Source organism: Palaemon carinicauda, chromosome 23, assembly GCF_036898095.1.
Source record: "Palaemon carinicauda isolate YSFRI2023 chromosome 23, ASM3689809v2, whole genome shotgun sequence".
NCBI lineage: Eukaryota > Metazoa > Arthropoda > Malacostraca > Decapoda > Palaemonidae > Palaemon > Palaemon carinicauda.
In genome coordinates this window covers 76,859,689-76,873,957 of record NC_090747.1, presented here as the reverse complement: position 1 = coordinate 76,873,957, position 14,269 = coordinate 76,859,689, and the positions used below count along the sequence as shown (strand labels likewise).

General features: G+C 47.9%; 1 protein-coding gene across 2 annotated transcripts in view; it reads right to left on the bottom strand.

Annotated features, from left to right (window-relative positions):
* Positions 1-14,269, bottom strand: part of LOC137617186 (uncharacterized) — a 112,542-nt gene that overhangs the window by 78,517 nt on the left and 19,756 nt on the right. For both annotated transcript variants that reach the window (XM_068347066.1, XM_068347065.1), the window contains exon 2: positions 4,163-4,225. In XM_068347066.1, coding sequence (XP_068203167.1) covers positions 4,163-4,186 — 24 coding nt within the window. In that variant the 5' untranslated portion in view covers positions 4,187-4,225. The remainder of the gene's footprint in view (positions 1-4,162; positions 4,226-14,269) is intronic.

The following is a 14,269-nucleotide window of genomic DNA, read 5'->3' as shown; positions in this document are numbered from 1 at the left end:
TCAAGGCCTTATATTGTTTTACAATAGTATTGCAGTCTGGCCCCATGATGTATGGGACAATACTTTTAAAAGATTCAGCCTCAAGAAATTTAGCTTCTAACGCTTTTAAGTGAGAAACCCATGTAAACCCACAATCAAATATCAAGCTAAAAATTTAGCTTCACTTACACATGGGATCCGTTGACCTTTGATGTATATATCTGGGTCTGGATGTACTCCCCGAATACGACAGAAACGGACAACAACAGTTTTACTTGTCGAGAACTTAAATCCATTCATATCGGCCCACTGAATAATTTTGTCAATTGAGAGTTGTATTTTTCTCTAAACCATTGCCATTCTAACTCCAGCAAATGATATGGAGAGATCATCCACAAATAGTGTTGAGAGAACATCCTGGGGAATGACTGACGATATTCCATTAATTGCTAGTGCAAACGGTTTCACTCAGCACACTACCAAGACAAACTCCCTCTTCCTGACATTTACTCACTGATAGAGTTTCACCCACTCTAACTTGAAAAACTATGTGAAAAAAATGATTGAATAATCAGTGGTAGCTCTCCTCTTTTCAAGGTCAAAAAAGACTGTCACATGGTGCTGTTTGGAAGCAAAGGCTTCACAAATAAGGGACTCAAGTCGTATCAACACATCAGTCGTTGAGTGCATTTATCTGAATCCACACTGAATAGGTGATAAAATGCCCTTCTTTTCAAGGTACCACATCAGTCTTGCATTGACCATCTTCTCCATGATTTTACATAAACAAGATGTCAATGAAATTGGTCGATAGTTTGCTGCTAAAAACTTGTCCTTACCGGGTTTTAAAAAGGCTAAAATAATGGCTAGTTCCCTAACACTTGGATAACTATGATCATGCCATATTCTATTAATAATGCTTAAAATAAATAACTTTGTATTAAAATGTACATGTTTAATATTTATAGATAGGAAAATACAAATTATTTTCATTTCTGTATACTGTACCTTTAAATGTTTAATTTGTATGTTAAATTTTTATACTTAGGTCCCTTAACATTGTTTCATTATATTCTTTTTGCAGCACGCCCTACTCCCTGTAGGGCTTGGAGATGCTAGCTAGAATTGCAGTCACACAGTCGAGGTACTGTTACGAATAAGCATGTGGATATCAAAGACAAAGTAATCGACTTATGTCATTAAGAAGAAGCACGAATTAAAAAACCAACGTCATTTACTGAATGTACCAACACCTACATGTCTGATGTGGTGCCATTGGCTTGGTTTAACAACAGTGTCAGATCAAGAAAGGGCATGTGAAATGACTGGACTGCAACAATCTGATTCAAAAGTGAAGGAAAAGGTGTTTGATGATCCTATGTATGGTATAAACCAAAAGTGAAACTTGAGGGGACGTGATGGAGAGATATCAAGCCTGTGATCAGATATTTTAGAGTTTTTACTGTGAAGGATTCTTGGGATATTGGTGCAGTGGAGGCTTGGGTGAGAGAAAAAACATTACATTGGTGTCTCCATTGGGCTTGAGGTTTTCTTATGCCGCCAGCTTAGAACTTTGTCTTGATTATGACTGCCAAGGTTGCCTGCTGATAACTTTTGTGTCAGGATATTTATAGTAGTGGTAGTGTTGCTTGGTGAGATCATTGGACCACCCAGGCAACAGCAACGTACACACAGTTGCGTTCATTAAGGCACTTTAATAGCCTATGTAGACTTCTGTAGCATGGCTTTTAGGATATTACTATATTGTGAGTGATCTTTAGCCGTACCTTTTGAGTATAATACTGAGGATAATAGGCCTTTTCTTAATATATATCATATTTTCTTTGTCTTTCTGATGTAAAGGTGAGAATGTATAGACAGGTCAGATGCGTAACCTTACCTTATAATCCCTTTGATCCTAATGGAAGCAACCATTGAAATCTCATTTGAATTTAGCCCAGATATATACACAGTTATGTTGGTCTTTTATTATACTTATATAGGCTGTCTATATTATTTAGCTGTCTGCTAAAGAAGGTGATGAATGCAAGAGTTGATGGGAGAAGTACAAGAAGGCTAAGGTTTGGGTGGATGGATGGAGTGAAGGAACCTCTGGGTGATAGGAGGATAGATGAGAGAGACGCAAGAGAGCGTGCTAGAAATAGGAATGAATGGCGAGCGATTGTGACGCAGTTCCGGTAAGCCCTGCTGCTTCCTCCGGTGCCTTGGATGACCGCGGAGGTAGCAGCAGTAGGGGATTCAGTGTTATGAAGCTTCATCTGTGGTGGATAACGGGGGAGGGTGGGCTGTGGCACCCCTAGCAGTACCAGCCAAACTCGGTTGAGTCCCTTGTCAGGCTGGGAGGATCGTAGAGAGGAGAGGTCCCCTTTTCTGTTTCATTTGTTTGATATCGGCTACCCCGCAAAATTGGGGGAAGTGCCTTGGTATATGTATGTATAGGCTATATATAGATTAACAGAATTGATTTCTAAGAGGCTCTGCCTGGAGATATCTATGTCTCTCCTGGTTTTGAAGACCTGCATTTTCATGGTAATGTATTGTAATTTTATTTATTTTTTCTCTTATGAATGAAATAATTCATTTTTCCTTTTTCTTATAAACTGTAAGGGTTTCCTTCTCCTGCATATGTTCCCTTCTCAGCCACCAATTTCGAGATTTTTTACATACTTTCAATATCATTTTTCTCTCCTAATGTTTGTAAAGTTTACTTGAGCTTCAAAAAATACCTTACCTAGAAAGTATACTGCTCCTCTCATCCAGGACTCTGTGCATAGCACTGCCAAGAGAATCAGGGAACTCAAGAAATGATAATAGGGAGATTTGAGATTCTAGCTGGGTCCCCTTGCCCAGTATAAAAAATCGTTGAGTTGTGCCCAGTGCCCAGTTATCTTGCCTGTTTACCTTTTGCCCAGATTTCTGGGTGTTCCACCATTTTATCTTTTTGTGTTGTGAATGGAGTGTGGTCAGCATTTGGACACAAGGCAGTCCATGTGCTGCACCTGGCCACAGTTCGCAAACCACTACAACGAGACTGCCGATGCCTAGTGGTGGTCTTCTCTCGCGAACGAGAGAAGTGTTCCCCCATAGGGGAAACCTGCCTCAGAGAATGCTCTGCCACCGCCCCTGGTGGATCAGTAAAATCCGTCGCGTCGGACACAGACTTGGAGTTTGACTGACGGGCTGCAGCCCCTCTGCCCACAGAAGGAGAAGGACACATTCTCTCCGCTCCCATTTGAAGGAGTTCGAAAAGAACCTCCTTCGAACTGGGACCATCGACGCCCAGTGATGGCCAAAAAGACAAGATATCAGTAAATGAGCAGGCACTCCCTGGGGGGAAGGGAAGGAGCTGACTCGCTAGGGGAGTCAATGCCCTCACCTAACCTGCAGGGTTGACCTGGGGTAACCAGGCCTGCGCTGCTAGTCTGCCATTCCCCGGAAGGGCCCAGCGGAGGAGCAGCTTCGGAAAGAGGCTGAGGGTTAGAAGAAGAAGCACATCATTTCTTTGATTTCGAGGAAGATCCGAAGGCAAAGAATCGCGCTTAGCCGCCTTCTTCCGACACCATAACCTCTCCCACTGGGAGGCAAACCACTCCCTACACTGATCAAAGGTGTCGTCCCTAGAACACCAATGGCCCCATCAAGCCGGGCACATCAGGTAAGGGTCCATCTCAACGGACGACACAAAGTACAGCACATGATGCCCTCAGGAAAAGGACAAGTATGCATACCGGGACTCCAGTAACACGCACAACCTGAAAAGAGAAAAAGAGAAAGATCAGTTGAGGCAAGTCAAATGCAGGAGAGAGCGACAGTAGGTTCGCACTAAACCGAGCCAAAAACCAAAGTGATTACTCAGCCAAGAGGTGTGAGTGAGCGGGGTAGCCGGGCTACCCCATCCCCACCCGCTAACTAGCGGATGGGGTAGTTATTCCACACTAAAATTATCCTGGCTTGTTTTTCAGCTACGCCGAAAGTAATACCCCTATAAATAACGGAGGGTTTGTATTTGTGCTGGAACAAACTTTGAATAACACCTTTAATTACACTATTTCAAGCTGTCCTACCATGATTTCCGCAACAAAATTTTTAAAGTAAACTTCTCATAATATTATGTCACTGCACTTGTACTATAGTTAACCATACACATTAAAACAGTACTCACCTTGGGCCCATGACCTCTGCTCATCTCTTCAGATGTCTCTTACCAAGGCTCAACATCTAGAAACTAAAATGAAAATATAAATAAATATCAAGTTAAAAAAAAAAAACACATAAAATTACTTTAAATAAAATAGAACAACCATAATATAAGATATCAAACACATTGTAATATCTATATCAAAATTAATCATAAAACCCACACCCAACTTCATTAGGTATTACTTCTTATAAGAATTGATTTAACAACAACAAAATTTAGTAAACAACAGTTTCCCCTTGCCATAAAAAAGCCCCAGTCTCCTTATAAAAGCTGATGTCATATTGATAGAACTTCAACACAACCTATCACCAAACCTTTTAAAAATTGTTCATTTCAATGAATTATCCCAAACTTCATTCATAGACTACCACATTAAACAAGAGAAGACAATAAAGCATCTCCAAGCAGTCAGATGAAGCACGAGGTGGTTTTGATGCAGATGTTGGCAATGAAGCTGTCTCATAAAATTGATCCTGCAAGGTAACAACAGGACATGTTAGAAAGAGAAACAGATCTGTAAACTAATCCACCTGGAGCCCATATGAGTCTATAAAAGAATCCTCAGGGCATTTATCAAAGACTAAACTTTCTACTACCAGCCAAACTGTGATGGGACGAAAAATAAATTCAAATCCCCTGCCTGCCAGAGGGCCTGGATTGGAGATAAAATCTTTGGCTACTGAATGATCCAAGGACCACTCGGTACTCATTATTTGAGACGCTCTGCTCCGACTGTTGGCGAGCACATTCCCTTTGTCTGGAATGAAGCGAGCCGACAGAGGAATCGAGTGGACTTCGGTCTATCTCAGTATCTCTACTGAGAGATGGGATAGCTGCTTTGAAAAGGTACCTCCTTGCTTGTTGATGTAAGCTACTACTGTGGTGTTGTAGCTCATCACACCACAGAATGATCCGCCAGGTCTTTGTTGGAACTGTTAAAAGGCCAGGAAGACGGCCTTCATCTCTAGCAGATTCATATGGACGAACTTTTCCGATTCTGACCACAGGCCTGAGGTACTGTGGTACAGAACGTGGCCCCCCTCCTTCTTTTGTGGTGTCCGAAAACAGCATCCAATCCGTGGGAAGGAAACCCACCACTGGCGGTTCGTGTGTTCCGCAGGATCCATAGGGATCATGATGTCCGGGGAATCGCAGTCTTGATTCCACTAGGACCTGAGTCGCCCCTGGAGAAACCTCTTCCTCAGGCGACCGTTGTGAACTAGACGAGCCAAGGGTGAAAGGTGACCGAAGAGACGTAACCACGATTGGGTTGGAAGCTCTTCTCGTCTGAGGAAAGGGCTTGTGACTCTTCTAAGCCTTGCTATCCTGTCGTCTGATGGAAGGCCTTATGGAGATTGGTGTCTATAATCATGCCTAGGTGAACCAGTCTTTGATTGGGCAGCAGAGCGGACTTCTTGAAACTTACCCTGACCCTTAGGTCCTGGCAAAGTCCTAGAAGTTTGTCTCAGTGTCAAAGAGGGAGTGACTCCGAGTTTGCTAGGATCAGGCCGTCATCCAGATAATGGAGGAGATGGAAGCCGATCCTGAGTCCCCACAAAGATATTAGGGTAAAAACTCTGGTGAAACCCTGTGGTGCTGTGGAGAGACCGAAACTCAGCACCTTGAACTGGTACTCCTTGTTGTCTATGCTGAATCCTAAGTACTTCCTTGAAGACGGATGGACTGGGATCTGGAAGTACGCATCCTTCAGATCCAGTATACACAAGAAGTCTTGTGGTTTACTGCAAGACTGACTGTGTCTGCGGTCTCCATGCTGACCGGAGTTTGCTTTAATCTGGGCTTCTGCCCACAGTGTTCGCCCCCTTGCTGATCCCATGGCAAGGGTGCTAAATGACACCGGATTCGTCCTCAGGGGAGGTAGAGGTGTTGTGAACAGGACGCGATATCCCTGCCTGATTACGGAAATCGTCCAGGAAACAGCCCTGAGTTGCCGCAACCTGTCTGCGCAACCTTGTAAGTATCCCGCCACTGGTGGACATGCAGGGTAGCTGGCAATCCTAACGTTTAAGGCCTAGGCTGCTCCTTCTAGGATTCTTCCCTCCCCTGGGGGACTAATTGCCTTTCTTGTCCTTGACCGGAAAGGGCTTAGACCCCACTGTCTTAGCTGCCGTTGTTTTGGTGGGACGTGGTTGCTGAGGTGCTGGAAGTTTATAGGGCTTGAATGTCAAAGCCCCATATAGGAGGAAGTCTTGGTGACTTCCTACACCTCTCAGCCGCCTGCTTCACGTCCTTATGCTCAAACAGGTTCGTTCCCATAACGAAAGAATGTCTGAGCCTGTAGATTTTGGTGCTAGGGGACTCCCGTTACTGTCTTGGAGTCCTTTGACTCCCTCCCGGGAGGGATGCAGGACTCCAACCACGACGGAGGCAGGCTCTTCTCCACCCCTATTCGAGAAGACTTTATCGCGCGAGGTGGGGTTTCCCTTAATGGTGTGATTGGGGAACGTCTCACCTCCCGTGACACTCCTGAGGGCGGGAAAACTTCGTCCGAAGGTGAGAGAGAAAAGTCTGAGGGGGAGAGTGCCTGCCTCGAAGACTTACGAGGAGACTGCTGCCTCTTCGTAGAAGTTACCTCGTCCGAAACTCCTCTTTTCCTCATCGGGGGAGTGGATGTAGCCAAGGATTTGTGGCTTAAATCAGAGAAAACAGCTTAAAAGCCTGTGCTACCACTCTGATTAGAGTCCCAAACCAGGCTGCCAGCTGACGGCTGCGCTGTCAGACACTCCCTCTGGAGGGGAAGTCGCCTGTAAAAAGATAAGGAAGTCATGTCCCTGGGCTTTCTGGAACCTTCCCCCCCACCGGCAAGCGCGCTGTTCTGTGCTTGGGGGGGGGAAATGTGGTGATGGCGCCCTTGCCGCGCGATGTCCGGGAGCCTCACGCGGGGGAGGGTATTGGTGATTGCGCTAGGGACCGTGCTGGCGCTTGCGCGATGGGGAATACTCGAGGGTCGCGCGCGAGACTGTCGAAGCGCTGATGCGGGCACGCGGGAATACCCTGGGCTCGCGCACGGGATACTGCTGAAAACGCTCGCACGCTCACGCGCGCGGGCGAGACTTCATAGGGTGTGCAGGAATCATATTGATGCGCAGCATAAGAATGAAGAGCCCGTGTGGACCAGAATGTTGGAGCGTGCTGCAGCGCATAGGAATTTGTTGGCGTTCACGTGCGCGCGGAACACAATCGGCGCGCGCGGAACACAATCGGCGCGCGCGGAAGACCATCGGCGCGCACGCGGGAGACCATCGGTACCCGCGCGCGAAAAAGATCGTCGGCGCTTGCGCGTGTAAGAAAATAGTCGGCGCTTGCGCGTGTAAGAAAATCGTCGGCGCTTGCGCGCGTAAGAAGATCGTCGGCGCTTGCGCGCGTAAGAAGATTGTTGGTGCTTGAAGATCGTCGGCACTTGCGCGCTTAAGAAGATCGTCGGCTCTCGCGTGCGTTAGAAGATCGGCGAGCGCACGTGGGAAACCATCGGTGCCCGCGCGTGGACGATCGTCAGCGCTTACAAGCGTAGGAAGATCGTCAGCGCTTGCACGCGAAAGAAAATCGTCGGCGCTGGCGCGTAAGAAGATCGTCGGCGCTTGCGCGCGAAAGAAGATTGTCAGCGCTTGCACGCGAAAAAAGATCGTCGGCGCTTGCGCGCGAAAGAAGATTGTCAACACTTGCACGCGAAAAAAGATCGTCGGCGCTTGCGCGCGTACGAAGATCGTTGGCGTAAGAATATCATCGGTGAGCACGCGCGTGCGGGTTTACAAACTGGGATGTGTCCTTAAAAAGGGCGGTCATCCCCGGATGAGGACCGTAGGCAGGACTGCTTCAGAGTCCAGAGTCGAAGTCCTTCGTTGCAGTGCAAGGTTGAGCTGGTAGATCAGTAGGTCAGCTGGCTCAACACTGGAAGATCTGTTTGATACTCCGAGGAAGGGTCTCTATGAGAGACCTTTCCCGCGAACGGGAGAGGTGCCCTTCATAGAAGAGACTAGGAGACACTCGCAGGCTGAATCACTGGTGAACGCCTGTGCGCTATCTCAGGAAACTCCAACGATGTGCGCTGATGCACAGGTGAACGTTGGCGCGCAGTCCCTGGAACAGGATGTCTCTGGATGGCAGTCTCAGGAACAGCAGGCGAGCGCTTGCACCTTGCTAAAACCTTCCCCGCTCTCCGCAAGCTGTGTGTTAAGGTATGTAGAAGTGTGACTGTCCTGGTAAAGTTATTCAGAGTTCTTTAGAAGGAAAAACTGTGTAACTAGGACTTTCCCAATACTACCTCGTCAGGGTATGGGGACGCAACAGTATTAGTCTTTATACTAGGTACACAAAGGAGCATGGTTTGCCTGCAGTGGTTTGAGGTCAGCTATGCAGAGAACCGAGGATGCTGCTTTCCCCAAGAACAGGGAAAATGAAGAAAAGTAGGGCCAGTCAAACCTTTTCATTCACACAGACTAAACCAGGTAACATTGCCCTCAACTTCTGCTACTTGGCCAATAAGGAGCTTGAGGTTTTAAACCAGCTGTTGTGCAGCCACCACAGGACCAAAAGAGAACGTATCGAGTCTCCTGTGGTCACGTCTTGCTGGTAGTGGGATGTGAATGTGATCTGACGATTCCACGCCCCAGCTTGAAGAACCTGCATCACTGAGAAGTTTCTCTTGAATGCCAGGGACGTAGCTACGCCCCTGACATCATGAGCTCTGGGACGACGTGAAGGAGGGGGGTCTGGATTCAGTGAATGGTCTATGACCTTGTGAATCCACACTGAGATGGTGTTCTTGGTGACCCTCCTCTTGGTCCTTCCTGTGCTGGCGAATAGTGCAGGCACACAAGGACGGGCTGCGTCTGTTCTCTTAAAATACAGCCTCAAAATCCTCACTAGGCATAGTAAGAGATGGTCTGGGTCATCTGCTATAGTACAGAGACTAGAAATCCGGAAGGAGTCGAATCATGGATCCGCTACTCCCGGGTTCTGAGTCTTAGTAATAAATGTTACCTCTCCCCATTCCCTTGAATGGGCGATGTCGTATGAGAGACCATGAAGTTCACTGACTCGCTTGGCCGAAGCCAAAGCTAGCAGGGACACCGTCTTCTAAGTCAGGTGGCGATCGGGTGCCTGGCGTAATGGTTCATAGGGAGGTCTCTTAAGAGACCTGAGAACTCGAACCACGTTCCATGGGGGAGGTCTCACTTCTGACTGGGGCCAGGTAAGTTCATAACTCCATATGAGTAAGGAAAGTTCTAGCGATGAAGAAATGTCCAATCCTTTCAGTCTGAAGGCAAGGCTTAAGGCTGAGCGATAGCCTTTTACTGCCGAGACTGACAGGCGCATTTCTTCACGCAAATACACGAGGAACTACGGTATTGCTGGAATAGTGACATCGAGTGGAGAGATACCCCTTCCACGACACTAACCACAGAAGACTTTCCACTTTGCCTGGTAAATTGCTGCTGATGACTTACGCAGGTATCCAGACATCCCAGTCGCAACTTGTTGCGAAAATCCTCTCTGAGAGAGATGCTGGATAGTCTCCAGGCGTGTAGTCGTAGCGAAGCTACGGCTTTGTGGAATGCGTTGGCAGGTTGTTGTTTGAGTAGATTGTGTCGTGGAGGGAGTTCTCTTGGGGGCTCCGTTAGGAGTTGCAGAAGGTTCGGAAACCATTCTGCGTGATGCCATAGCAGAGCTATAAGGGTCATTGAAAGATTGACCGATGTTCTGGTCTTGTTGAGTACCCTCCTCATCAGACAGAATGGGGGAAAGGCATAAACGTCGATGTTGTCCCACTGTTGTTGAAAAGCATCTTGCCAGAGAGCCTTAGGGTCTGGGACTGGAGAACAATACAGCGGGAGCCTGAAGTTCAGGGCCATTGCGAAGAGGTCCACAGTTGGAGAACCCCACAAAGTTAAGACTTTGTTGGCTACTAGATGATCCAAAGACCATTCGGCACTCACTATCTAAGATGCTCTGCTAAGGTTGTCGGCGAGCACATTCCTTTTGCCCGGAATGAAGCGTGCCGATAGTGGTATCGAGTGGATTTCGGCCCATCTCAGTACTGTATCTCTACTACTAGATGGGATAGCTTCTGCGAAAAAGTACATTCTTGCTTGTTGATGTAAGCCACTACTGTGGTGTTGTCGCTCACCGTCAACACTGAGTGGTCCGCCAGGAACTGTTGAAGGGCCAGAAAGACGGCCTTCATCTCTAGGAGATTTATGTCGAGGTACTTTTCTGACACTGACCAGAGGCCTGAGGTCGTGTTGCAATATATAATGGTTTGTGTAAAGAAAGCTTGATGGTTTGTGTGTATGAAAAAATATTTTATTTTTTGTACAAATCACTGTATTTATATCCCTCTAGTGCCCCCCCCCTCCCCCCCAAAAATGCCTTAATCCATTATTATTTCTTTTAACAGGTACTGACAGTAGCCCCCTACACCCAGTAGGGAGAGAAGTTTAGCCTATTCTTATAAATACATAGGATGATGAATGTTGTTTATTGCCTGTTACCATTGTGTTAGTGGTCTGTAATGCTGCTCAGTATTCATATTATCTTGCCTGTGAACCTGAAGTACTTTACTTTGTTGTAGGCACTAATGTTATTGGTCAGAAAAGTTTCGATGACAACAAAACCTTATCACAGTGTGGGGTTACAATTGGACATTTTCTAGACATTGCTATCATAAGCCCACAGAGACCTGCACAGTATGGTATGCGGCCATACTACTGTATTCAGAAGCTAAGAATTTATAAGTAACTTTGCAGCCTAATAGTAGACTGGATATTGATAAGGACAGTATTGCTTTAGGAAAAATCACAAATTTTAAGTAATTTGTATTTTTCCTAACAGTACTTACCTCGAACTACTTTCTTAGGAGTATCTGGGATCTCCTCCCAACCGACCAGAGTTTTGTGTAGTTTACCCTACTCCGGTTTTCTGTGGGGGTCAACCTCAGGCGGAGTGATACGCGCCCTGAGGCTAACCCCGGGTCAGGGAGCATGCTTTCTCAGGTCTCGACCTCCAGTAAGTTCTTGGTAGCTTAGGTTCTTAAGAGGTCCAGTAAGGCACTCGGGGAAGGAAGGGTGGGCCATTACCCGAAAGTAGTTTGAGTTAAGTACTGTTAGGAAAAATACAAATTACTTAAAATTTGTGATTTGTTCCAACACGGAGTACTTACCTCAAACTACTTTCTTAGGAGACTTACATTTTAGGAGGTGGGATTGGCCTTCTAGACCTAGAGACTGAGCTAAGCATGATCAGGGGAACCTAGATAAGAGGCTAGGTTCTGTTGCCATTCATGAAACATGGAAAATAGGGAAAAACTACACAAAGAGCTCTATCTTAGTGTCTAAGTAACTCACCTCTGCAAGAATTCATAGGAGACATGTCCTTCCGATGATCGTGTGTCTTGAAACAGGTTCAGGGGGACTACCCGAGTACATCTTCGAGCGGAAATAGGGGAAGGAAGAACAAGGGGGTTAAGGAACGAACCTGTGTCTCTTGGTCTTACCATCCGCGGTTGTTTCTGAGGCTATGTCGTCAAACCGTTTGGAGCGCGGAGATGACGGTTCCTATTGAGAATCCGTCCAGGGACTTCCTCGAATAGTCCTTTAGGTAGTGAGCCGTGAAGGTCGACTGGTTAGACCAGGTTCCAGCTCTCAGGATTTGGCCCACTGCCATATTCTTCTTGAATGCTAACGAGGTACTTAGACCCCTAATGTCGTGGGGCCTGGGCTTGTCCGGCAGAGGAATTCCCGCTCTACTGTAGGCTCTGATAATCACCTGTGGCAGCCAGAAGGAGATGGTATTCTTTGAGATTGGCTTCTTCACTGGGCCTATGGAGACAAACAGACTTTTGATATTAGGCCGAAGTTTAGCCGTCCTCTCTAGGTATTTCCTTATTGCCCTGACAGGGCATAGCCTTAAGTCCTTCGGGTTGTCCGAACGGGGAATTGCTCGTATTGAGAAGCCCTCAAACGTGGGATCCCACACGGCTGGATTCTGGGTCTTAGCTACAAAGGATGGTACAAACTTGAAGGAAGCCTCTCGCCAACCCTTCGAGTGCGAGACCTCGTAAGACAGTCCATGAATCTCCCCTACCCTTTTTGCTGAGGCCAAAGCCAGCAGGAAAACAGTCTTGAGGGTGAGATCTTTGTCCACGATGTCTTTAGGGGATCGAACGGGGGTTCTGATAACATCTTCAGGACCCTGGCCACATCCCACTATGGCACCCTAACGGCTTGAGGGGGGCATGCCTGCTCGAAACTCTTGATGAGCATCGAGATATGTCTAGAGGCTCCCAGGTCGATGCCCTTCAGGAGGAAAACTTGGCCTAACGCTGCACAGACTCCCTTGATGGCCGGAATAGACATGTTGACCACGTCCCTGAGATAGACCAAGAAGTCCGCAACCTCCGGGATGGAGGCCTTCAGTGGCTTGATGCTCCTGGAGGAGCACCACTTAATGAAAGTGGCCCACTTTGCTAGGTAGACCGCTGCTGATGAACGTCTCAGATACCCTGACATCCTTGCTGCTGTCTTCGACGAATAGCCTTCCTTCCTCCGGAGACGCTCAATAACCTCCACGCGTGAAAGCGGAGGGACCGAGGGTTCTTGTGGAACCTTTGAAAGTGGGGCTGCCGGAGAAGGTCTGGCCTGTCCGGGAGGGGCCAAGGTGGAAGACACGCTAGTTCCTTTAGATCCACGAACCATTCTCTCTCCGGCCACCAGGGCGCTACCAAAGAAATCTTCAGGTTGTGGGCCCTCCTTACTCTGTTGAGCACCTGCCTGAGCATCGCGAAGGGAGGGAAGGCGTAAACGTCGAGATTGTCCCAAGGGTGTTGGAAGGCGTCCTCTAACGCCGCTCTTGGGTCTGGCACAGGAGAACAAAACACGGGGAGCTGTGCATTCAGTCTTGTCACAAAGAGGTCCATCACTGGCGACCCCAATTTTTGGATGATGACTTTGGCCACTACTGGGTGTAGGAACCACTCGGCTCCTACTACTTGTCCCATCCTGCTGAGGCCGTCAGCCAGGACGTTCCTTTTTCCCGGAATGAACCTTGCTGAGATCTTGATCTGCTCCACCTCGGCCCATTCCAGAAGTTCCAACGTGAGGTCGCACAACTCCTTCGATTTTAATCCTCCCTGCTTCTTTATGTAAGCCACCACCGTGGCGTTGTCGCACATCAGTGCCACGGTGTTCCCCCGGAGTAGATTGACGAACTCTAGGCACGCCCTTCGAACTGCCCTTATTTCTAGGACGTTTATGTGTTGAGCCTTCTCCTCGTCCGTCCATTTTCCTCTTGCTGACCTTCCGAGGAGGTGGGCACCCCAACCCCCCTTGGATGCGTCCGTGAACAGGAGCATCTCGGGAGGGTCGGCTGCGAAGGGCATTCCCTTGAGTGTGTTCGATCTGCTGCGGCACCACTCCAGGACTTCCTTTGTTTCTGGGCGAACAGGAATCACTTTGTGGGGGAGTCCCTCTGGTCCCAGAGCTCCTTCAGATACCACTGGACCCCCCTGAGCTTGAGCCTCCCCTGGGGGACCAGATTTTCCAACGATACGAGATGGCCTATCAATCTTTGCCAGTCCTTCGCTCTCCTGAGCTGGTCCGACAGGAAGGGACGGAGGATCGGGTCCAAGTTGTCTAGTCTCTCCGCGGAAGGGAAGACTCTCGCCAACCGGGAGTCCAAGACCATTCCGAGGTAGGTCATCCTGGTGGAGGGTATCAGTTGAGACTTCTCCAGGTTCATGATGATGCCCAGGACATTGCAGGACCGCAGAAGCTTCGCGCCTTGCTCCCTCAGTACTTCCCCTGAGGTTGAAAGTAACAACCAGTCGTCTAGGTACCGAATCAGGCGGATGCCCTGTTCGTGTGCCCATACTGAGACTGTTGTGAAGACCCTCGTGAAGACTTGAGGAGCTATGGACAGCCCGAAGCAGAGGGTCTTGAACTGCAATGTCTGGTCACCCCATCTTACCCTTAGGTACTTCCTGCTGGAGGGGTGTATTGGGATTTGGAAGTATGCGTCCTTGAGGTCTATGGACATCATGAAGTCCCCTTC